Genomic DNA, 25,377 nt, shown 5'->3' with positions numbered 1-25,377 from the left:
GTCTCCACGGAGGGACAGCGCTCTTCCGCGGTTCCCCCGGGCACGGGCACGGTTTTGTGACTCCGTACCTGGGACGGCGTTTTGGTCCTGTCTGTGACGCCGGCTCTTGAGGATCATGTCAGCGCGCCGGCTGCTGTGCTCTGACTGTGGGCACGGGGCGTCCCGGGGGTGGGAGCCCAGGCAGGGCTGTGTTGTTGTCCCCGATTCCATTCCTGAAGCTGCCCGGTTGGCACGGCTGCCGGCCTGAGTGCACCTGTGTTGGCACAAAGCTCCAAAGCACCACATGTAACGTGGGACATCGGATTTTTCTGAACCTGCACTCGGGTTTTGTGCGCTCTGAGCTGGGTTTGGGCAAGGAGTCCACATCCTCTCCTCGTGTGACTGACTGTGTGAAGGGTGTCACTTCGCACATCGTGAGATAGTCTGTACAGTGTTAGGGCAAAACGGTTAGCACCGGTGACAATGGTCATGAGAGACTCATTTAAGTGGATGGTCCTGAAAACTGTCCCCCAGCTCAGGACCAGTGGGTACAGCACTGTGACAGGAAGGCTGGGATGCACTGGGGAAAGTAACTTAATGGAATTCATCTCCACTAAACCTCAGCGGACGTCAGCCGGCGTTTGAGCGCCTGTGGCGGACAGACGCCGGGCCTGTTTTTTTGGTCACTTTGGAGAAACACACGTCCTGCGGGCAGCCAGGTGACAGCCAAGGAGACACGCACTCGTTTTCATTGGGAACTTTTTTGTTTCCTCCATGGGAATTTCTTTTTTTCAAGAACCTGAAAGCTGTAATTATGTGATTTGCAATTTGAATTTCCCTGTAATTTGTGCCTTTCTAGTCAGACTCATTCAGTCGGCCCCTCTGCCCCAAAGCCGTCCATCCTGCCGCGCGGGCGGCGGCTTCCCAGGTTGGCGAGAACGCTGGGTAAACACCGGCCCCGCCCTCTGTGTCGCAGCCTGCGGGCCAAGGCACGGGGGGACTGGCCAGGCTCCCCGCACGGCTGTCCCTCACTGGGGGGCTGTGGCACGAACATTCCCTGAAAAGTGACCGAGGGACCGGGGGCGGGGGCTGGCAGCCCGAGGGCCGGCTGGGACACGCACAGCCTCTCTGCCCGACGCCGCCCCAGCGCGCGCGCGCGTTTTTCCAGCCCCCCGGGGCCCCGGGGAGCCCCCGAGGGCCGTGCGCCACGGCTCCTTAGGGGTCTGGCCTGGCGCTGAGCTGCACCACGGGGCCACTGAGCTCTCTCCCTGGGAGTCCTGTGATCGTTCCCTCGGTCCCCGGGCACGACAGGCGCCTGTGCCCACCGCGATAGCGTGTGTGGGTCACAGCCGACGTGAAGTGGATGACGAGCAGTGGAGTGGATGTGTGTTTCCTTATACAACTGAGCCATTCACCCTTCGGACTGATTGCCGTATAGCTCACAGCGTGTCTCTTCAGGACACCCATGCTCGGGTTTGAATTCATTTTCTAACAGTACAGTTCTTACTGTCGGGGTCAGGCTGAGGGTTCCTTGGGAAGGGGCCCGTCCTGTCGGGTGGCCGGCCCACTGAGACCACTGCATTTTCACCGCTAAAGCGCTTCATCTTCGCTTGCACGTGACTCACCCACCAGGGACATGCACTGAGAGTCCACGTGGGTTGCGGCCGCGTGCAGGGTGTGAGCGGAGGCCAGCGAAGGGGCCCCCCACCCCGTCCTCCTACTGTTGCCCGAGGGCTGGGGGGGAAGACGTGGCTGGGCCGGGCAGGGCGTGGCGCTCTGCCTCTGGCTTTCGAGCCGTGTGCGCCCCTCTCCCACACCCCTGACGCTGGGTGTTAGCCACGTGCACGCGATCGGCACGCTCTTCCACAGCGTGCTCGGGTACACACAGGCGGACGCTCACCTCTCTCTCTCCTTTCCCTGACACGCATGTGCGAAGGCCTCGGTGGCGGTCTCTGGTGGCCAGGTACAGTCTGAGCGACATAGCTGACTCCACGGCGATCGGCTGCGACCGCTTGGTTCGGATCTTCCGCCTGGACCCGGGCCTGCTGGTGGGGCTGTGGAAGGTAAGGCGCGGGCCCTGCGGGCGCTGGCTGTCCTTCCCCACCTGCCCCATGCCCGCTCCCCGTGGCCTGGGGGCAGCTGTGCAGTCCTCTCGGAGAGCGCACTCTCGGCGGCCCCCGTACCCTCCCAGCGCTTCCCCGCCGGGGCGTGGAGGCCCCTCTGCTGGTCTGCTCTCCCAGGCGGGGGCTGCCTTCGTGGTCTTGGGGTATCCCTGTCCCCGCCTGTCCATCCATGTCCTTCCATGTGCTTTCTGTCGAAGTCTCTGTGCTCTTTTCATGTCCTTCCACGTGCTTTCTCTGTCGAAGTCTCTGTGCGTCTGACCCACGCATCTCTCATGCCTGTCGCTGACCCCGTGGGTTTGGTGGTGAGTGGCTCTGCCCCCCAGGGAAGGGTGTAAGGACTTACCCTCTGCCGCTGGGTCAGCCTGCTGGTCAGCCCCTGCCTGGGGGCCTAGCCTCTGGGCAGGCCCGTTGGTGAGAAGCGCCCAGTGTGACGTTCCTGTCTCACCGCAGGCTCCGCTGTGGCCTTGGCCGTGGCAGTGTTCCATAGCAGTTCCCCAGTGGATGGCCGGGTGTGTCCCTGCACGGAGACTGGACGGGACCGGATCTCCCGCATCACCCCCGTGCCCCCTTCTCTTCTCGCCCTGCGTGGCATCGCTGTGCCCTCCCCCTTGCCCCGGGTGAAGGCCACTGGTGCGCCCGGCCGTGGTCCGCCTGACCTGAGGCCCTCCGCCGGTGTTGGCCCGTGGAGTCACGGGCACTCTGGTGGGTCTGGCCGGCCCCTGTCTGACCACTGGCGACGTCGCCTTCAGAGTACGTTCTGGGTTACCGACACCAGGCAGCGTCCGCTCTGACTCTGGCGACAAATGGGTGTCCCTTCCTGTACAGTCCCATTTCTCTGTCCTCCAACTTGATGGACGAGGGAGGAGCTGGAATCTAATTGTTCCCGCCGGGTTTGCCGCGGCAGCAGGTGCTCGAGAAGGTAACGTCCCGCCACATGTGTGAAGTGTTTGTGGAACAATCTTGTGTCTGTGAAGCTCTTGCTGGAATCGTCTTTATCTCTGGAAAGAGTTTGAAAGGACCCGGAACTAACAAGATCTGCTTTCACAATTACCTTGTATAATACAGTACTTTGCCGTTTCACAAATGCTGGGATGGGAATCCTTTGACCGCAGGCCCGGCGACTCCGGGTGAAGTGCGGCCCCGCCGTCAGTAGGACACACGCGTCCTGTCAGACGGTGGCGGGGCGTGAGCCGGAACAGCGCCGGGCCCCGCGGCCGCCTTGCAGCTGTGAGGGGCGGCCTCTGTCTGTGAGACGGATGCGCTGCGACCCTCACTGTGACCGGGTGGGAGATGAAGACGTTTCAGCTGAAAAATGTGTTCTTTTTAATTAACGTTTCAGAGGAAGGAAGAGCTGGCTTTTGTCATGGCAAATCTGCACGTCCATCACCTCGTGGAGCGGAGCATACTAGGCTCAGCCATTGTGTACGTATCTGGATGTCCTGCATTTAGTTTTTGTGAAGTCAACATAAACAGTCACACGCTGATACCATCTTAATATCCTGGGACTAGCTACAAAGATACTCTGTTCTTAATTAGTTGACACAAGCCCACAGGCATAATTACTTAGCTGTTGCTGAAATAATTGGATTATTCATGAGTGCACATTGGCCGTGTGTGTTCTGGGGTAAGGCTCCTGTGTGTGGACTAGCGTTTGTGGGGTGGGACGCCTTCGTCGCTAACAGTGCCAGTGCGTCCTGGTGCCTTACCCACAGGGCGCTGCTGTGAGCCCCCCCAAGCCCGGGAGGCACGCAGACCTCTGGCCCGCTGGTCTGCACCGGAGCGTTCGCTTGGTCTGGGCAGTGCAGCCTTGTGCTGAATTTGGGGGTCTTCAGGCAGGGAACATGCTTTCCATTTCACGACAGATACCTTCCTCCCTTTTAAACATAACCTGAAAAGCGCTGGAATGCGTTTGTTTCCCTTACGTAGTCAGGTTTCTCTTACCGGAGACAACTTCGCTCATCGTGGCTGTGGGTCCTGCCCAGGCTCCCCGCTTGCAGGTCGGTTGCCGTTGCAGCAGCCGGCGTGCAGGCAGGTGCTTTCCTGCGGGGTGGCCGGTGCTGCGGGCCCTGAGCCTCAGAGGTGTGAAGCTGCTCCTGCAGAGCGGCTGCCCTGGGTGGTCTTGTGACGCCTGTGGGACTTGGGCCTCTGCCTGTCTTTGTGGAAGTTGGTGGGAGGAGCCGGGGCAGGGAGTTCCTGGCGTGGGGGGCGGGGTCCTGCAGAGGAGTGACAAGGCCGGGAGCTGGACGCAGGCCTGTTTTTTCAGAGTGTTTTCAATGCCAGCCCTTTGTCGCTGGCACTGACAAATGCGTGCGTGTGCTTTGTTTTGCTTTGTAGCCCCTACGAGCTGCTTCCTCAGGCCCGCCTCCTGGACGACAGCCCCGGGTACGGACTGCACGGGTACCAGCTGCACGTGGACATGCACAGCAGCGGGGTGTTCCACCTGTGCAGCACCTTCCACAACCTCTTCACCAACAAAGGTGACGCTGCGTGTTCGTTTCAGTCTCAACTCTCTGAGTTAGGAGTGGCCCTCCTCCCTGGCGGCTCGGCCATCGACGCGCACTCTGTCCCCCCACACCTTGTGAGACCCCCCCGCCGGTCCGGACCTTAGCCTGCTCTGTCCCCTGCGCCGTCTGTCTCCTCTGCCTTCTGACCCTGCCCCTCACCTTCTCTGCGGGCCCCCGCCCCCCCCCCTCCAGTTCACTGAGGCCTGGTTCAGGCCTCAGAGCGCAGTCCGTGTGGGCGGGCGGTCCCTGTGTCCTGAAGGCGAGCGCACGTGCTCTGCAGAGGAGGGGAGAGTTGTCGGCGTCGGCGTCGGCGTGCTGGGCCGGCTGGCAGAGGTGGCCGAGGCGCCGCCGCGGTGCTGCCCGCCTGAGGTGGCGGCCGCGGCGCCCGGAGCGCGGGAACGCCCAGCTCTGCCTGAGGCCTGAGTCCTCCCTGTCGACGCCCTCTCGGCCCCTGCTGCGTGGAGTCGGAAGCTCTGTGATTTCATTCGTGCGCGCGGAAGACTGTTGTGTCTTCCCGACTCAGGGGCCCTGTCCTCATTGATGAGGCGAGCCTCTCTATTCCTGGGAATAGTTTTTGCCCCGAAACGCATTCCATCTGTAAATACAAGTGCCCAGCTGTATTTTGACTTGTGCTAATCTGGTACGTTTCCCATCCTCACCTTGAGCCTCCGCCCGCCGCGGCATTGGGTCGCTGTGCTTCCCTCTCTGTGGCCTATGGCGGTCCATCCCTGCTCCTGTGCCATTCATTCGCTGAAGAAACAGGATCTGTTATTCGTCCATATGATTTCTGCATTTTGGATGTTTGCTTCTGGTATTAACATGCTTCTCTCGCTTGAACAGATTCAGGTTTTTTTCTTTTTTGGCAAGAATACGTCATACGTGATGCACTGTTCTTCCTATTGAATTTATTGAAAGGATGTAGTACCTGCTTTTCTGAATATTAATTACATTAAGAACAACTGTGGGGTTCAGGGAATGTTCAGCCTGACCTTTTTATTAGGACTCTCTCCATGACGTTCATACCAAATGTTCATTTTCTTCATTAGCGACTGTGAAATGCCGCCTTCCTAGCTCTGCCATTCTTTCCACATCTATTAGCTCAGAGTCTTCTGTAAAGAAGTGTTTCTCTCATCGGCTCTTCAGCTACCATGAACTGTAGTTAGTACAGGAAAGAAAGGCAGGGTGCACGCTTGATTCCGTCTCTTTATTAATTCACAGAACAGGGAGTTAATGCTCTATCAGTCTCCAAAGACGACTTGTAAGTGTTTTGGGGGAGATATTATTACTAAACCATGGATTGAAAAATATAGTGCCTGTATCATCTATTTGCAGTCGTCATTCTGTTTGTTGTTGCTGTGACCTGGGTTCTGCGTGACCCTGGCCTTCTGTGGCAGCTTGATGGCCGCTAACACGACAAGATGGCTCGGGCTTGTCTTGTCCTTTTCCTGCCTAGACCCAGGATGGGGCCCCTCTCCAGGGACACCGGTCGCTCTCAGTTCCCACCACGTGGTGGTACTTAGAGGCCATAGTCTGGGTCCCAGGCGCGTGGGGCGCTGGGGTGTCTCTTCCTCTTACGGTCCTCGGGAGGCAGAGCAGAGAAGCCTGTGTATTTTATAATGTGAAGAACTAGGTTGTGTGCTCATTTAAATGAAATATCTTAGGGTTTTTAATGAACTCCTTTGAGTATATATTTATATATTTTTTTCCTTAGGCTGAAAGTCTTTCTTCCAAAGAACATCACAATATATAATAATTTCAAAATAACAGAACTGGTACTGTTGCTAATAATGAACCCACGCATACTCCCTTAATTAAGAATTTCCCTGTCGTTCTTATGTGCCTAAGATATATCATGCAGGAAATATAAAATCAATTCACCTAAAATGATCTTTCTCTGTGTTACTGTGCTACCAGTTTGATATACAGTTAGTGCTTGGTTGCAGTTGATGTTTTATTTTTCAGGATTGTCTTGCTTTTTTGTACATTAGAAAAATTACCACATGTACCGGGTCCAAAGTTGGGTGGATGGAACGGGGCGGTTCCGCGAGGCCCTCTTCGCCCCGGCCTCGGCCCTTCCCTGCCTGCCCAAGCCGCCCTTTCTATGGGCTTTTGGCTGCTGCTTTCAGTGTTTCTCTCAGACTGTGCAATGCTATACATAACTATATTCATACTTCTCCCGGTTTCTAAAAAAATGAGGCACACTACTCCCTCTTAAGTTCCTTGCTTTTGCCTCTTTAATCATATGTTCTGTAGATTATTCTTTAACGTGAGATAGAGATCTTTCTAGTTCTGTTTTTAAACAGGTACGTGGAAAATAAAATAAGACAGCAGCGTAGGGGTTTGTAAATGGCTTTTCCCAGGGGTTTCCAGTTATTGCTGTTACACAGAGTGGTATCAGGACTGGCCTTGTTCATGCGTCACTTCACACTTTGCCAGCTTGTCTTGGGACCACTTTCTTAGAAGCAGGATTGCTACGTCAAAGGGTGACTGCATCTATATTCTTGAAAAACAAGAGGCAAGTTCCCTTGATGAGGTTGGACCACTTTGTATTTCCAACCTCACGGGGATAGTAAGTTGATAAAATGTTTTATTCCTAAGTGCGTTTGTTCTAGGTTTTTGTTATATGTTTTTACAAGTTAAGATGTCTCTGTCTGTTCCTAGATTAGTTTGTTTTTAAACACTCAGAAATGGTTGTTCAATATTACTAAATATATCTTGGACAACTGTTGTTGACCTATATGTTTTTTTTCTCCTTTACACTATTAATAAGTGAATTTTATTACTACATGTTCTAATGGTGAACATCCTAGCATCCCTAAAATTAGCTCCTCTTGTCACGTGTGTGCTTAAACTACTGGTTTCAGTCATTTGATATCTAGGTTTGTTTGTTTTTTTTTTTACACTTACAGGTTAGACTACCTATAGCTTTCATTAGAAAACCTGTTTATGATCTAGTTTTACTCAGGTTTTCTGTTTTTCATTGAAGCAGTTTTAGTATTTATATGATTTCCCAGAAAATCCCTTGTTTTCCTTAGGCTCGTTTTGCTCTTACGTCCAGCGTTTTGGGTCGACTGCTCAGCTTGTTTGGTTTCCAGGTTTCCCGTTTCCCTCCAGGGGGCTTCCTGCGGCGCCCGGGCCCCGGGACCCGGGGTCGGGGGCACTGCAAGCCGGGCTGGAGAGCCGCCCTCTGGGCTGGAGCCTCCCGCAGCTGCTGAGCAGGGGCGCCGCCCGCCCACGCCCGGCCCCTTCTGCCCCGCCAGGAGAACGCCGCCTGCCCCGGAGCCAGCGCAGCTCCTCTGACCTCCAGTCCGCCGGCCTGTGCTTTGCTGTTTAAACAAGGAAATCGCGCCCCTCTTCCCCGCATGGGCTGCTGGGGGGTTCCTCACGTGCCTCGGTCTCGTGCCCTCTGGGCTGGTGCCCGCGGCGTCCTCGGTGCCCTCTCCCTTCCAGCCTCCGTGTATGCACTTTTTATTTAGGTATTTTTACAGAGGGGGAAAGGAGGGAGAAACAGAGGGAGATGCATTCACCTGAGAGAGACACATCGATCCGTTGCTGCTGACGCGCGCCCGGACCGGGACTGAACCTGCAACCCAGGCTCACGCCCAGCAAGATGGGGCCGGTGACCTTTCGCTCTGGCGGACGACGCCCAGCCCGCAGAGCCTGCTGTCCGGCCACTTCGTCATTTCTCACTGATGTGGTGCACGGCCACCTTGAGAGCTGGCGGGGCCAGGTGTGCGGGCCAGGTGTGTGGGGCTAGGCCCGTCCTGGGGTGGGGCGCCTGGACGTCGGAGGCGAGGACTCGGCCCTCCCTGTGGAAGACGGGTGTCTGTGTGTGTTCCTCCTGTGGACGCCAAGCCCTTAGTAACGACGGTGCTGAGCGTGACAGAGAATGTTTACGGGCGCCCATCAGCAAGTTCTTGCCGGACGTTGCACGGCCGTGTTCATCGTTTAGCTTGGCCCCCACCGCGAGCCTGGGAGCCGGGCGCTGCTGCTGAAGTGGCACCGCCGCCGAGGGGTCCGTGGCTCCCCGACTCCGCGCGCTCGCCTGTGGCAGCCGCAGCTCCCGCGGGCCGCGGCCTCCAGGGCCACGCTGCGTCCCCCACGGTGCGCCTCCAGAGCGGACCTCCCCCTGCGCCTGCTCCGTCTTGTCAGGTGTTGGCTCTGGGAGGGCGGTCAGCCTCTTCTGCCTGCCGGCTGAAGCCAGTTTTCCATTAACGCTGACTAACCCCGAGAAGGTGAGATGCGGTTACAACACGCAAGCGCCACGTGGAATGCAGGGTCTGGGAAACTGAGATGGGGACCATTCACCTGTGGTGGCCGCCGCCCTGGTAAGGAAACAGATTTTCGCCGTCAGAAGACGCGGCCGAAGACGCAGGTGCCTTTCCTCTGCATGAGGCTCTCCGATCGGGAGTCAGCAGAGGGTGCTGTTGCCACCAGAGTCGCCTCCCGTCCTCCACAGTCCCGGGAACTGTCTCCTGGGACTCAGTGGCACAGTCAGTGACCTCCTGCGCTGTCATTGCGGTTGGGCATGGCCGCACTTTGCCCCTGTTTTCAAAGAACACTTTCTATCAAGGAGAAACCATTCTATCACCGTGTCCCTGGACATGAGGTGGCTCTGTCTGCCGTTTGTCACCAGGGAGTGGCGGGAAGTCATTCATTACATCCAGTTACTGACGGCAGGGGCTGTGCCCGGCGCAGGGGGATGGCCGTGGGAGGGCTGCGGCGTTCCTGGAGGGCTCGGGGGACGGAAGGGGCGGGTGGCCCGAGCTGAGCTGGGGGGACACCAGGGATGAGCCCTAAGCATCCGTCTGGGCCCGTGGGAAGGGCCCTGTGCCCCAGCACTGGTCTGGTGGGCTCCGTGCCGGCTGGGGCCGCCCGCATGGCCCTGTCCACACACGGCAGGCTTGGCGGGGCATCCGGAGAGCCGGGGCCCCCATTCCTGAGCAGACCTGTGAGCGTCCCACAGTGCCCCCTCACGCGGCCGCGGGGTCCAGGGGCCAGCGCCTCCGCCCCCCGGCGCAGCCTGACCTGGTCGTGGATAACAAGGCCCATGTGGCTCCTCTCCCTGCAGGTCCGTCCCACTGTTCTGCGCGGACCTTTGTCCTGCTCCTCCCCCGGGACCTGGGGCATCTCTCTGTGTGTTTTTTGTGTTCTGCCACTCTGGCCCCTCATGGCTACAGTAACAGTTTTCATAAAAGGGCCTGATGATCTTTTTCCAAGGAGAATTTATGATCCCTGACCCTGCACGCGTTTGCTTCCTGCTTCTTTGTGTGTTGCCACCAGAGTGAGGCTGAAAGGGATGCTCAGGTGCAGAAATGTTTTGTCCCCTGTATTGAATTTATGCAAGGCAAGAGGAGGGAAGGAGAGACGGGAAATGCAGAAGGAGCGATTTGTAAATGAAAACCGGGGGACGCTTACAGGTGCCTGGCAGGGTTGTTTACATGCGTTTTGTTTTCTGTTCTTTGGGAAATGGGGGGGGGTTGTTGGCGTTGGGTCCCCAAGACCTGTGCCAGGCTCAGTGAGCTGCCAGGAAGGCACACAGGACACAGGATACAGATAAACTGGGCCAGTGCCTACCGTCTATCACAGCGACAGGGCATGGAGCAAACCCAGCAAAGGCGGAAGGTGCGTGGGTGATGTCGGGGGGGTGGGTGATGTCAGGGGCAAGCTCTCGGGAACCACCTCCTGCGGAGTCGCGGGGGGCTGCTTAGGCCCCTGAATGAGATGTGAGGACACGTGTGCCATGTCATCCACCTGAGAGGGCCATGTGGGCACCCTCGGCCTGGCACCGCCAAACTCGCAGACTCCCTGGAAGGAGAGCGACGTTCTGCGTACACCGCATTGGGTGCAGGCCGTTCAGGTGCAGCGAGCCACCCGTCAGGAGGGGATCCGTGCTGCCGGGCACCGCGAGGCAGCCGGGCCAGCAGGCCTCCCTGGGCACAGACGCGGGCCGGCTGTGCGCGCTGTCCTCTGCTCGGAGGCCCGCGGGTGGGCACCTGGAGGTGGGATGGCGTAGCCGGGGGATCGTCTGGGGCCCCTGGCATGTGGCCAGAGCTTGAGGAAGGGTGACCAGGAGGGCAGAGGTCGAAGGAATGTGTATCTTTTGATCTTTGTATCAGCCTGATTCGTACAGTTTTCAGAAACTGAAGGCGAGAAGCTTCGCACGGGGTGGCTTCTTTGGTCTTGTTATGGGGACTGAGAGGGAGAGGGACACGGGGAAGCCCAGGGCACAGGTTTCGGTGACGGAGTAAGCCGCCGCCGCCGCCACTGCTGGGCTTTAATCTGTGCTGTTTTCAAAATGCAGTTAAAAACGAAGGTCTCATTACGTGTTTGAATTTCTGAACATATAGACGTTTATAAAGGAGCACATGACAGACACCCGGCACCTGCTGTGCACGTTTTGGTCCGTTTTCAGGTATTTGTACCTGGGGACCGCGCTGGTTGAACAATGCCCGCTCCTTCCTCTCCCAATTACACGGGGAGCGTTTTCCCGGGTCACTAAATAGTCTCGAAAGTCTGGTCCGGAAAAGCTGGGTGACACCCCATTGTTCGGTTTCATTGTGATGGGCGACCTGCCCCCCGAAGGCAGGCGAGGCCGGTCGCTGTTTTCCCGACTGTGGCCCTGTCAGCGTGGGCATCGCTTTGAAAAGCGGCTGGCGATGCGGGAGGCGGTGGGGACAAGCACTGTAGACTCGCTCGCCTCTTTGGGTGTTCGGTCGCCCAGAGCAGAGCTTTATGGTTATCAGAGCAGCCACGGTCGGCTGGTCAGGGGGTGTCTTCATGGGGTCCAGCTTCAGTGCTGCCTCTCCTGGGCTTGTGCCCCTGGGCCGTCGGTGTCCTTGCTTGCAGAACGGGTGCCACCAGGACCCGCCGCACAGGACTCGTGGCGGGCGGAGGCGAGGCAGCCGGGAGTGCCTCCTGGGCGCTCGGCCTGTGTTGCCTGCCGCTCCTGTCCTGACTCCTACATGTCTTTTCTAGCGGTGGTCCTCTCCTTGTTGTTTCTGTTTGACGGGTTCCACAGCTTGGACGTTTATAGGAGTTATTGGCATTAGGTCCTTTGCAGGTATTTTCTTTGTTTTGTCTTTGGCCCTGTGGTTTGGTCTGTGTTGTTTTGGTTCCCTCGCAGGTTCTGTGAATTGTATGCACGTCCATGTTAACCAAAATTCCTTTTGTTAATGTGAAGCTACGGTCTAGCCTGTGGCTTCCCACGCCCTCCCCCTCGGGCTCGTGCTCCTGGTGCCGACGCCTGGGCCCTGCTCCACGAGTCCCGCCGGGCAACACGCTCAGGTTGCACCTGGGTGTTTTGTTCTGAAAATACACATCCCTCTCCTGACATAGAACGTGTTGCTATTGAACTTGTATCACAGACTTCTTTGTTATTTTCATCCATTTAGTCTTTTAGATGTTTTTGATAATTACTCGGTCAGATTTTAAAATATCTCACTTGCATTTTGATCAGATTTGTGTTAAATATGCACGTTAATTTGGAAGGAACTGATAGATTTTCACGTAGGGTTTGGGACGCCTTCTCTGTTTACTGAAGTCGGGAGGACTGTCCCTTCTTAGAGGCCCTGTGCCTCCCTCTGCTCATTGAGACTTCATTTTCTGGCTGCCATTGTGAGAAAGTTCTCCTAGATTATGTTTCTATTGTTTGTTAGAGTCACTCTGTATTCTGTAGAGTTGTTGGCAATTTGTTTCTCATTAGAGTATTGATTAAATAATAAATATTCAATGCTTACTCTTTAAGGCATAATAGGAAACGTTGAGGGGATAAAAGAAGTTATGAGTCCTAGAAACTTCCTTTTCTACCAGAACGTGGGGTGGTCAGCTCTTTGGCAGCCCGCAAGCCCGTACAACCTCTCTTTAAGGAATTCTTTTAAAGTTTTTATAGTTTGTTTTAGATGTGTTTGGCAGGTAGCACGTTATCTCATTTTTACTGATTCTGAAAACAGGTGGCTTTTTTGTTCCTTTGGATGCTGGGTACTAATTCCTCCCTGTGTTTCGAGGTCAGCCTGTGCCCTCCGGGCATTTATCGTCACAGGAAGGCGTTAGACACAGCGCGGGCCCGTCGGGGAGGTGACCGCGCAGAACAATTGGACGGCGAATCCCTCGGCCTGGCCGCCAGCGGCGTGGGCGCGCTTTCCCTGCGCTGCGCGCCTGTGGCCCGTAAGGCGCGAAGTCCGCAGCGCCCGGAGCGGGGCCTCCCGCGCACCCTGCCCGAGCCCGCGGGCGGCCGTGCTTGGCCGGCAGGCAGGGGCTGCGTGACCGCGGGGCCCCCTCGGACGCCGCCGGAATCCCGCCCCCGGAGCGCGCTCTGCCGTCGCGCGCGCCAGGCGAGCGGAGCGCGGGGCTCTGCGACCGCGCCAGGAGCCCTCGTCCCCCTTTCCCGCCCTTCTGGACCCCGACTTCTGTCCCAGCTGTGACCGCCAGTTTTGATTGGTTGTGTCTCTTCGGTGAGTTAGATTCTCTTAATCATTAAAAGGAAGGACAGGAGTTTCTTATTCTGTTTAGATTTTTGTTTTCAAAAACATTAATAAGATATTGTGGGTTTTTCACAGATACTTATTAAGGCGGCCGTGGAAATAGAATCTCTCACTTAAAACAAGCAGTTTGGGGAAGATAAGTCTGAGAAAGCGAAGGGGCGGCCTTTGCGGGTCTGCGCGCGCGCGTCCGCTGGGGTCGGGCCCGCGCCCCCAGCTCGCGGGGTGCGGAGCCGCGCCTGGGCCCCCAGCTGCGTCCGCCACGACGCCCCCGCACCCCCCGCGCGGCAGAGGGTCTGCGCTCGTTCTGGCCCCGCGCCCCCTCCTGCTTCCCTCTCCTGGGCCCGCAGTCCCGGCCGCGCTGCCAGCGCCCCCCTGCGCCGCCCCCAGGGCCCGTTCCGTGTCTGGGGCGCCGCCCCCCCCCACCCTGGCCCCGCCGAGAACCGCAGCGCCGCTCACCTTGGCGGGGCTTCGCCAGCGCCTCGGGCGATCGGCCGTTCGGTGGGGGGGTGGGGGGTGGGGGGGAGAAGTGCGGGTGCGTGTCCACCGGGGCTGCCCTTTCCGAGAGTGGCCTCTCGCCCGCCCCCAGCCTCACGGCCGTCTCCTCGGCTCTGGGCGGGTCAGGCACTCAGCCCTGACCCGGCCTGTGGCCGGGGAACAGGGGTCAGCGGCCCGGAGCCTGGCTCGGGCGTGTCCTCGGCGCTGGAGGAGCAAAGCCGGCGTGCGGCGGCCAGACTGTCGGGGGGTTAGTCCGGAGAAATAATCGGTGCTGGGACGGACTCGGCCGACAGGAAGCTGGTCCCGAGGCAGGCGTGGGAGATAAACGCAGGTCTTGTGAAAGGAGCAGTCTCAGCCTTTAAATACGTCCATAGAAAAAGCTGTTTTCCAACTATTGATAATGAACAGTGCATTTTTAAAGAGTCTAAGTATACACTTTGTTCTCTTGAAAATCGAGTTGTCACCAATACGACCAGCACATGTGGCCTGTGGGGACCCCAGTCACTCTGAAAGAAGCGGAGGCCCCGTGACTCGAAACATCGCCGGCGCGGCCGCGGGAGGGCAGGGCACCCCCCGGCCCCCCCCCCGCCCCGCCCCGAGGTGTGGGCGTCCTGTTTTCAGTCTCTCCAGTTCATTGGACTCCCGCAGCTTATAAAACAAACACATGGAAGAGAGCTCTGATCCTCGTCATGTTCAGAGGGTGCCTCGCTCTTGATCTTCCCTGATCTATGTCTATGAGTGTATATAGCTACTTAAATTGCCTGTAGAGCTGGGGTTTGGGAAATAACAGGTATCTGAAAACAATTGGGTGATAAAAAGAGAAAAGACCTGCACAGGCCTCGAGGAGCATCCTGTCTGAGACCTAAAGGAACGGGGGGGCGGGGGGGGGCACTAAAGACTTCCTGTCCTGAAGAGTAAGGGCCACCTCTGACCGCTGGACGCTAATGACTATACTATCTTGTCGTCCGTTCCTCCTCTGTAGCATCAGGTCTCTGCAGCTTTAAATTGTTTCTACTCTGTGGCGCATGTTTTTGAGTTTATGGGGTCTCCCCGCCTCTTTACCCGGGATTCACGCATACACGTGAGAGCTGAGCTGGTGTCTGTCACGCTCGCTGTGCGCTGCTGGCCTCAGAGGGTGGGCCAGGGCCCCCCCTCCTTCAGTCCCCCCTCGGGCTTCTCCCCCCCCCCCCCCCAGCCTGTGTCTCGTCCCGGCTTCAGGGGGTTCTGCCTCTCAAATCGTGGCTGAGAAGTGAGAAATGTTATCAGAAGGGCCACGAATGCCCCATGGAAGATGTGGCCTCCCTTCCCGAGGGCTGTAGGTTACCTGAGGAGCCAGGTCTAAGCTGCAGAAACAGCTCAGGACCACCAAGGCCTCCATGTGCACAGGAGGCGTTTGCGCAGGAAGAGGTCAGTGCAGGTCAGAGGTGCTGCCAGCCCCCGGGGAGGGAGGGAGAGAGAGCAACATCGATGTGAGAGGGAACCATCCATCGGTTGCCTGTCCTATGCGCCCCAGCGGGGGACCAAACCTGCAACCCGGTTATGAGCCCTGTCCGGGAATTGAACCCACAGTCCTTCGCTTTACGGGACGATGCTCCAACCAGCTGAGCCACCGTGTGTACTCTTGTTTCTGGGCTCTTTTACTGTATCCCTTGGTGTCCTGATGTTTTTCCTTCAGCAAAATGACTTTGAGTTTCATCTGTGCTGCTGTGAGTGTCGCTAGTCATTCCCAGTTACTGGTGACAGTGTCCCCCAACTGGACGTGCCACAGTTGGCTCGCCCGTCTTCCTGCTGAGGGACCGGAAGTCAGGGTGGTTTTCTGCTTTGGGTTATTAGGAATAAAGCTCCTATGGAATTCTGATGAAAGTCTTTTTGGTGGACCTATGTTTTCATTTCTCTTGGCTGAATGCTTAGGGCTTGGAATTGTTAGGGCTTAGGGCTGGTTTATGTATGACAAATTACCAAACATTTTTATGTATAAGAATGCCAGACTTGTTTTTAGAATGATTGTACCATTTTACACTCTTTATCAATGTATGAACGTTGTTGTTGCTCCGGGTTCTGACCAGCGTTCGATGTCATCAGTCTTTTATGTTTTAGCCATTCTCCTGTAGGCTGGTAGCTCACGGTGGTTTTGGTTTGCATTTTCTGATGGCCAGTAATGCTAAGTACTTTTTCATGTGCCTATTAGTCATTTGCTATCTTCTTATTGAAGTATGTCTTAAGTCTTTTGCCTTTGTGAAAAATGAGTTGTTTGTCTCTTTATTTCAGAATTTTAGGAGTTCTTTCTGTGTTCTGGATACCCATACTTTTTCAGATACAGGTTTTGCAAATACTTTGTCCCACTCTCCTGCTTGCTATTCATTTTGTTAATGATATCTTTTAATGATCAGAATTTTCTCATTTCAATGAAATCTAATTTATCAGTTTTTTAAATTTGATGGCTATTGTTTTCTTTCTTTCTTTTTTCCCCCCCTGTTTTAAAGCTTTTCACACCCCGGGTTGTGGAGGTACTATTCCCTTCCTTCCTTCTTATTACAGTTTTAGCTTTTCCGTGTGGTTCTGTGGTCCGTCCTGATTCGTGCTTGTGTGATGTGCAAGCTCAGGGTTGAGGTTCATTCTACTTTCCCATATAAATAGCAAATTGCTTTTTGCGCCATTTGTGACAAGACTTTGTTCCTCACTGAATTATTTTGACCTAATAATCCACCCTGTAATGCCGGTATTTGTTATCAGTCCCATTGGTCTTCCCAAAGCTCCACGAAGCTGTTTCTGGGTGTGTCCGTTCCTGGCTCAGGGGTTGGCTACGGCTGTGCCGCTGGCGCGTGGCTGCGCAGGTGTGGAATGCGGTCCTTGCGGCCCCCACGGCCGTGCTGGCGAGGCAGGTCCCTGGGGCCTGGTTGGTGAGCCGCGGGCACGTTTCCCTGCGCCTCCAGTGAGCAGGAGGGTCTTACGGAGAGGCTAGGTTTCGGGTTGCTTCTGAATGGCGTCAGGGACACGGGTTCAACGGAGGGCGTGTGAGCTGTCCGTGAATGGACCAGGGTCACTCGGGACCTGGTAATAAGGAGGTTGGGGGGATGGGTGAGGGAGAGTGCAGGCCTCACCAACAGAGGAATCGCCGAGCATTCTGGGGAGCCGAGAGTGATCTCCACTTACTTTGCTAATTTGTAGATTTTTCTCAATTGGCAGTAGTACAGAAGCACTTCATGAAAATTTAATCCACATTATAGACTCTCAGTATTTAAACTAATAGGTGATTGTTTCCCCTTTTTGTATATGTTTTGATCTACTGTCCCATGGACTCTAGACCCAGAACAAGGTTTGAATCCTGTCTTCGCCCCTCGCCAGCAGTATGACTGTGGGCAAGGTACCGTTAACCTCTCTTTGCGTAGCTTTCCTGCCTGGGGGTCCAGAAAACTGTAATACCTAGTTAATTGTGTTATTTTAAGGTGTTCTTCCAGAGTAGTCTTTTAAGCTACTGTACATGACGTGCTTAACACAATGGTTGTACACAGCAAGCACTCAAAACCATCCCCCGTTTTCCACGCACATGCTTCCGCACGAACCTTCTGTGTGCGGGTTGTTCACACGCGGGCAGAGCCTCCCGTGGTGCTCACAGACCCGCGGTGGCCGTGGCGGCGGGAGGAGGCCGCGCGGGCCCTGGGAGACCCCGCAGGCGCGGCAGCAGCTGTGGGGAAGGGGAGGAGCCTGGCAGCGACCCGGGGCAGCAGTCCTGGCCGCCCGCGGGGACGTCACGTTCATTAGCTCAGACGTGGCCACTCAGGCGTCCCTGGCGGCTGTACTTGGGGGTCCGTTTTTGGCCGTGTCCCCAGGACAAACCACATGGAAATGCAGCCCCGCCTCCTGCCCAGCACATCCGGGCGGGGACGCAGCAGGGCCCAGTAGCACGCAGCCCAATTGGCGGCCGTTCTCCCGGCTGCACCGAGGCCTCGCTTTGCAGTTGCTCCCTGCTACCCCCAGCTCTGCCCGGCTGACGGTGGGGCTTGCCCTGGAAGGGCGGTGCCCCTTGGCGTTCACGGGCCCAAGGAGAGGCTGCACAGGTCCTGCCAGTGGCTCAGCAGCTTCTGTCCTGGGGGCAAAAGCCAGACCGGGCAGAGGCGGCATCGCCAGGCAAGGGTGCTCCGCCCCCGCGGGCCCGTCCTGGGCCGCGCCCTGCTGTCTCACCAGGGAGGCTGCCAGGAGAGCGCGGATCTCAACTCCGTCGTCTGGCACCCCTTGGTGCGATCGCTGTGGGAGTTTCTAGAATAGGGCTTTGGCTCCCAAGGTAGCTTTGCTTCGGTTTTATTTTATCCTCTGAAATCGTCAGCCGAGGGTCAAAGGACACGCGCTAGTCTCCATTCTTCTTCCATCTGCTCTGCCCCGTGCCTCACAGTTTGCCTTTGTCCAGGTGCCTCCCTCTGAGGAAGTCCTTCATCAAGGGGAGGGGCTCTTGTGCTGTTCTGCGTGACAGCCACTTGGGGGGGGGGATGGGCAGCGCGCGAAGCTCAGGTCCTGCAGTTCCTGACATCGGGGCCTTGGAGAGCGGACTGTGCGTGGGCCTGGGACCTGTCGGGCCCTTGGCGGCCTGGCGGTTCTTGTGAGGTTTGCACGGCTCCAGGGCCCCTGGCCTCACTCGCCGGGAAGCGCGGGCGAGGACGCTGACTGCCTGGGAGCCGTGGAGGTGTCCGCCCCACGTGTGTGTCCCGTTCCCCTGCGCCCCAAGGCCTCCCTGCCCTGACTCGCCCTCCCTGCTCCCAGCCCACGGCCTCTCAGGTGTTCCATGGTGCGGCCTGCGCAGCCCCCCCCCCAGTTCTCATTCTCTGTTGCACTGCTGACAGCTTCCTCAGGTCAGGAGACCTTCGCCTCCTTAGCAGCCTCTCTGTCCGTGACGGGATGTCCAGGTTCACCCGGGTCGCCTCCCCCACTTTTTCAGGGCGCCCGCTAGTTCTCATCCCTGGGGTGCAGGTGCTCAGCCCTGGCTGCCGGTGGGCGCCTGGAGGCGCCCCGAGCTCCCGCCCTCGGGCTCCGGGCTTGGCTGGGGGGCCCTCCGCGCAGCGGCAGGCCCGGAGGGTCTTGACCTCCCGTCCTGCGCTGGCCCGTAGCAACGTGAGGCTGTTTCGTCTTTCCAGGATGCATTGAAAATGGGCGCGTGAAGCTCACTGTGATACATTTTCAAAACAGCACGGAGCACCTGCCTCTCGTCGGGGAGGTCGGCCTCTCCTGGAGAACCGACATTGCTGACGGCTGCGTAAAGGTAACTGCTGGTGTCGCTTTTAAAGTAGCCCGGCGCCTGAATGATGAAAAAGGTCAGCTGACGCACGTGTACGGTGCTGCCTTTGAAGTCCTGGATTTATTACTCTGGCGGCTGAAGGTTGTGCGTGTGCTTTAACTGTTGCCCGCCAGTGGGTGTGTTGGTCAGTGCTTCCAAGTGCCTTCCGTGTCACTGGGAGTGGAGGTGGCAGGGCACCTGCAGCCGCGTGCGTGGTGGGGCGGGGGGCTGGCTGCAGCTGCCAAGCCCTTCTCTTTGTTTTGTGGAGAAGGAGCGGAGCGGCAGGCTGGATCGGGCAAAGCAGCATTTTCTCAAAATGTCTTAATTACTCACCCACCGATTCAACCTTTATCACAGTTATGACTCCCAGGTCGCAACTGTTTCCGCCAACAGTTAAATCAATTTCTACCTCCCTCGAAACTTGGCCACATGCTGGGAGAGTTGATTTGGTGGCTGGGAGCCGTCAGGGAAGCTGGGCGGGGAGGGCGAGGGGCAGGCGGGGGCACGAGGCCGGGCGCTCCGACCTGGCTCTGCTGCTTCTCGCAGCTCTGGTGCCGGGGCTGCCCCCCGACTGCTTCGCTCCCCGGCTCTGTTCTGTGGGGGGAACAGGGTTTTCCCAGCCAGTGGGGTCACTCTCCTCTGAGCGCCGAGGGCCCCCAGTACTCGGCTGTGCGTGTGCGGGTGCCTTGTTAGAACTGTCGGTGGCGATGACAGGGACCGAGCGCAGCATTTGCCACTGAGCGTTCGAGGACGCAGTCACTGTTAGGTGCCGTGGGCCCTTGAACAGCGCAGAGGTTGGGGTGCCGACCGTATTTCCCGCCCCCGTGGGCAGCTGAAAATCCACATGCAACTTTTGACTCTCTAAAAACTTACTATTAATTGTCTATGGAAACAGACAATTAACACAGATTGTGTATAGTATATGTGTTAATGTTCGAGATTCTTACGATAAAGTCAGCTGGATGAAAGAAAGTGTTATAAAGAAAATCATAAGGAAGAGAAACACACTAACAGAACGTGTTGAAGAAACCGCATACAGGTGGGTCCGTGCCGTGCACGCCGCGCGGTCCAGGTCCGAGTGTGTCGTCTCCTGACCCCCTTGCTGCTTGGTGTAAGGAAGTGCTTTACAGATTGGTTATCACATGAGAAAGGATATGAAAGACCACAGACCTGAATTTTTAAAAATGGGTTTAGACGGGTTTATAAAAATATGTACTAAAATAAAACATGGAGACCAAAATAAGACTTGGAGGACCAGGAAAGGCAGAATGTAAAGCAGGCGTAATGGGGCAGCATAATTTTGGAAACAACCATCCCGCCCTTCCTGGTCACCGACAGCGGGCCGGGCAGTTACCTGGCTCAGAGGGCCGTGTGGTGCCGGTGCGGAGGGACAGCGTCCCGCGGCCCTGGTCAGTGCGCCCCGGTCTCCAGTGGGACGCGATGTGAGGCGGACCGAGCTGCACGCTGCACCATGGTTAACAGCGCGTCGGCCGCAAGCGCGGAGCGGGTCCCCCTCCAGCCGCTGCGGGCGTGGCTTCAGGGTGGGCTCCGGGCAGCGGCCGCGCAGGCCCCTACACCCGTGTGACTCACACTCACAGGTTTCTAGTCAAACAGCCTGACCCGAGCCCGGCTTTCCCGCTCTTCCAGGCGGGAGTGAACCGCCTGTCCTCCGACAGCCGTCCCTGGAAAGCCCTCCCCTCAGGGGCTTTGTGTGGGAGGAGGAGGGGAGCGCGCAGGTGCCTGGGGCCCCTCCGCTTTGTGCCGCTTCGCATTTGGGTTCAGTGTTGAGACTAAACTGTCCTCGGAGCTGCTGAAGACCAGAAGTCAGAGGTGTCACGTCCCTGCCGTTTGCCATGGGGATCAGGACTTTCCCTCCAGCTTCCTGAACCCGGTAGCTACACTGAAGCCTTGAAATACCCTTTAAGAAATTAATTTCACGGAGTTGAAGAGTTCTTACCAACAAGGGCGTATGAGAGAAAACGCTGACAGCCCCACAAACAAAAACCCTCGCCTCTCCTGGAAACCGCAGAAGCAGAAGGTGCCTCCTAATGCTGTCATTTACAACGAGCCCAGGCGTGTCATCCAGATCCGTGACTCCGGTCACAAGGACAGAAATGAAACGGCGGCATTGCTGCTGCTGAGGGGCGAGGGCCTGCCCGCCGCCTGGCCTGCAGGACGCCGTCCGAGGGCCTCCGGGCCCCTGTTCCCGCACGGTCATCTCCGGCAGAGGGGCAGAGGGGCAGAGGGGCAGGGAGGACGGGCCCTGCGGCCCACGCCCGGGCTCGGGCCGTCCAGCCGGATGGTGGCGGGAGCCTGAGCGCCCGCGATTTCACGTGGTCCGTGAGTCAGTGTGGAAGAAGTCGCCTTACAAACAGATCAGTTGGCTTTTCCCTGCAGCCAGGCTGTGGTATCGGACACATCTAGAGATGCTGACCGAGGCTGAAGGGCCGGTCACACGCCCGCACGGGACCACTGCTCTGCGGCTGGTCGCCGTGCTGTTTGCGGAGCTGTGGGGACAGCCGGGCCGCCTGTGCAGTGGCCCCGCTGGGTCTCCGCGGAGCCAGATCAGAGCCCTCTCCTGGTCTGCGCGGCCTCGGGACCGTCAGAAGTGGGACTGATGGAGGTTTTCCTTGCACTTGTTCCGGTGCTTTTTTCTGTTATCCCTTGGCATCTTTGATGCAATTGTAATGTGACTTCCAGATCCGCCTGGAGCTGGGCACCCATTTTCACCCGAGCTGCGTGTTCCAGCACGGCCCGGGCTGTGTTCTGAGGGACCCACCGGTGGGCGTGGCCCCCCCCCCCGTGGCGATAAGGGTGCTCTGGCCAGTCTGCTGGCGAGCTCTGTGGTGACCTGGGTGATTACAGGTGATGGCACTTGAGGGACCGAGACGTCCCCGCACGCGTAGGCGCTGTGTGCCCCCGATGTTGCGTTTCGCGCCTGGAGGAGTTCATTGTAACTGGGGAGCGGGAGAGGAAAACTGTCACCGGGAGGGTCCTGCTGGCCACGTCGGGGCGCGCTCTGCCGGCGCGTGGGGCGCACCGACTGAGGAGGCTGTGGGGACAGCTTTCTCCTGAGGAGGAGGATGGGGGAGAGTGAGTGGAGGAAGGTGCGGAGGCGGCTCTGAAGTACGCCCCCCGCCCCCGCCTTGCCTCCCCTGTCCCCCAAGGACGGAGGGGTTGGCCCTGGGGAAGGAGCCTGGTGGCTGGGACGGGGAGGAAGGAGAGGTTCCGGGAGGGGCGAGGAGGGGGCCTGCGCGCCTCGGAGGCTGCGGGTGGGGCTGGAGAAGCCCAGGGTGGCACGTCCGTGTCCCTGTCCTGGTGGGACGGGGCTCCCTGGTATGCGGGACAGGGCTGGCGCTGCGCAGGGGCTCTGGGCGGCTCCTGCGGGGGTGACGCCCGCGGGAGCGAGCGTGGGGGGCCCCGTGCCTGCGGGGAGCGATGGGAGGGCTTTGAGTGCCCGCGTGTGCCGGGCTGCTTCCCGGGCCGCCAGGGAGCTGGCGGATGCTCGGCCTTGGAAGCGGGAGGGCTTTGCGGCGATGGTCGCCCAGCCGGCTTTCCCTGGCAGTGCGGGCGGGGTGGGGGGCAGGCCCTTCACTGCAGGCCTGGGCTGACGCCCGCATCCTCGCACCCTGGACAAGGGCTAGGATGCCCTTGGCCATCCCTTCCCCGCCTCCTCCTCCTCCGTCTGCCGCACGGGTGTCCCCTCCTGGCCCTGGCCCTGGCCCTGGCTGCTGCCTGAGCTGGTGGGGTTTCCCGGGGCTTCAGGTCCGAAAGCCGAGCGACCGCGGAGCCGGTCGTTAGATGGAGCACAGTGAGGTGGAGACCGGCCGGGGTGCCGTGGCCACCCACCCCACGGTACCGGAAGTCGCCAAGGCAGCCAGCGCTCCACCCCCAGCGGTCCTGCTGAGGGCCCACCGCGCGGGCAGAGACATCCTTGCGCCCTCGGTTCAGGCTCTGGTCCCTGTCCTCGGCGCAGGGAGGCCACAGTGAGGACGGGCCCCCCTGCTCCGTCTGCTCCGTCTGCTCCGTCTGCGAGCTCACGGTCCCTGCTGTGCCGGAAGCAGCGGGTGCGATGCCCTGGCTGATCTGCCTGCTGCTCGGGACCCGGGCAGGCGCCAGGAGGAGGGCCTGTCTGTGGGGGCCCCGGGCCGCCCCGATGGGCGCCCCTGCTGAGGCGGCGCGCTTCCTGCGCAGCCTGTGCCGGTGCCGGCTGGGGCGGGGTTCCCGTGGACCGGCTCTTTGCTCGGGCCCTTCCACAGGCCGGCACTTACTAAACGGCTTATTTCCCTTGACTGGTGGAGTGTCTCTGTTCCTTCCATTTCTGTGAGATGCCCGATTTTTGGGTCAGGACCTTTGGCCTGGTCATGCTCAGGTCCAAACGGCAGCAGTTTCGGCCCCGCTTCATCGCGTCCGGATGCCTGGGAGCAAGTCCACCCGTGATATCTCGGCATCGCCGTGGCTGTGCCTGCTACCTCTGCTGACCCCTGAGAGGAAGTGTTTAAGTTGCAATCAATGAAACACACACACAGGGCAGAAGTCACAGCTAACAATGAGCCGTATCTGAAAAGGTGTTAGAAGAGTTCACCCTCGATGTCAGCTCACAGTTCCTTGGGAATTAAATAAAATAATGCATGTAAACTGCTTGGGTCGGTGCCTGGCACATAGAACCCATGAGAAGATACAGCCCACATTGCCCGCTCGTGGTCGTAGCAGCATCACACGTGGTGGCCGGGGCGGGAGGGGCCTCGGGGCCCATGGGTGGCGAGCGTGCACCCCTGGCGGCGGGATGGCCCCGCCCCTCTAAAAGGAGGGGCCGTCTGGCACCCGCTGCTCCGCGGCCGAGCCCTGAGGACGTGAAGGTAACGGAAGCGAGCCGGACACAGAGGACCGACCCCGCGGGAGGCCACATACACGGGCGCCCAGCGCAGTCAAACCCACGGAGACAGAGTGTGGGGGGCGGAGCGGGGGCGGGGGGCGGCAGCTGCTGTTCAGTGAGCCTGGTCAAGGATTTCAGTTTTGCAAAGCGAAGGGAGCCCCGGAGGCAGGCGGCGGCGGCGGCGGCGGCGGCGCAGCCGTGTGTGCGCGCAGGGCCCGTGAGCTGTGCACGCACATGTAAACGTGGCTTTGGTATGTGTGCTTTGCCACAGTTAAAAATGAACTTGAAATATAGCTCGTTACTAACCTTCGCGGCGATTGGTTTCCCCAGTGCTGCCTCCCACCCCAAGCCGAGTCCCCACCCAGCGACGCCTCTTGGACCCCGCGGGCCTGACCTCTCCACATTTCCTCTCCCAGACCCTCCCCTTCTGCACAGGGAACCGGGCGGGGGGGCTGACCCTTCTCCGCCCTCCCCCTCTGACCCCAGCCCCTGCCCAGGCGGCCTTGCGTTTCTTCTGCCTCCTCTTCCCCGCGAGTGGCTCGGTGGCTCAGTGAAGGCTGTGACTTTGGGGCTGGCGCCCGGGTGCCGCAGGGGTGCACGTCACCACTGCCCTGCTTTTGCTCCTCGCCTGACTGGCTGACACTGCGCCGGTGACAGGCGCGGGCACGGGTGCAGCGAGGGACGGGCCGCCCCACCCTCGCGGCTCGGTCTGGCACCCCCCGCCAGCTGTGCCCAGGAGTTAATGGTCCCTGTGTTCTCTCTCAGCGCCGCCCTCCTCTCCCGCCTCCCTCGGGTTGGCTTCCCTGACGCACTCACGCGTTTATTCATCAGACCCGCCAGGTCGGAGCAGCCTTGCCATCCTCACACTTACCGATGTTTGTGCTTATTTTGTAGAGTTGCTCTATAATGGATGTAACTGTTCTGGATGAGTATGGGAAACCCTTCTGGTGTTTCAGTTCCCCGGTCTGCATGCGAGCGTCTCCCAGGCCCCCCGACGACCCCCACTTCGTGGGACAGACCTCCTGCATCGACTGCACGGACACGGCGGGCGCACTGCACATGGAGCTGGCGTGGATCAAGGAGACGGAGGAGCACTTCGTCGTCAGCCTGGTGCTCTTCCTCGGGCTGGCGGGGGTTGGCCGCTGACTTGGGGCATGAAGCTGGGGGTTAGCCACGGGTGGCAGATGGCTAGTTGTTTGTTTATTTTGGATCGACCAGGTCTGTTCTTGGTGTTGGAAGTGAAAATAAAACAGTAGCCTGCGAGATGCCTCCTTATTTCACATGAGAAATTACGATTCTCGGATCATTGCAAAGCTAATGTTTCAAGGCTTAAGTTAAATTTTAAAAATGTGAAAATAGCACATCTCGATGAAAGGTCATAAAATAAAGAGAAAAGATATTTCCTTCTCTTCTACCCTTACAATTTGAACACAAGACATTCTGCCTACGCATGTGCCTCTGTGTGCATGTGTGTATTGTATGGATAGGTTTTTCTCTACTGGTTGGAACCCGAATGACAGGATCTATTTACATGTGAGCTCCGTGGGGTTTGATCACAACCAGAAAGCGCTGTACTTGTGGCATCGGCAGCCACATTCGTGCTCAGTAAAGCAAAGTGAAACAGCCTGCTCCCTGGGGACAGACGTGCCTG

General features: G+C 58.2%; 1 protein-coding gene across 1 annotated transcript in view; it reads left to right on the top strand.

The window, feature by feature from the left end:
* The window catches only part of FBXO15 (F-box protein 15), a 37,118-nt gene extending 12,246 nt beyond the window's left edge, over positions 1-24,872 (top strand). Inside the window, exons 6-10 of the mRNA XM_054583380.1 lie at positions 1,916-2,042; positions 3,442-3,524; positions 4,437-4,579; positions 18,711-18,835; positions 24,621-24,872. Of these exons, the coding sequence (XP_054439355.1) occupies positions 1,916-2,042; positions 3,442-3,524; positions 4,437-4,579; positions 18,711-18,835; positions 24,621-24,872 (730 nt within the window). The remainder of the gene's footprint in view (positions 1-1,915; positions 2,043-3,441; positions 3,525-4,436; positions 4,580-18,710; positions 18,836-24,620) is intronic.
* Positions 24,873-25,377: the final 505 nt, after the last annotated feature.

This window comes from Pteronotus mesoamericanus, unplaced genomic scaffold, assembly GCF_021234165.1.
Source record: "Pteronotus mesoamericanus isolate MK-2021 breed Mesoamerican mustached bat unplaced genomic scaffold, CSHL_Meso_final contig_74, whole genome shotgun sequence".
NCBI lineage: Eukaryota > Metazoa > Chordata > Mammalia > Chiroptera > Mormoopidae > Pteronotus > Pteronotus mesoamericanus.
Note: the sequence above shows the minus strand (reverse complement) of the source record. Positions and strands in the feature narration are given on the sequence as shown.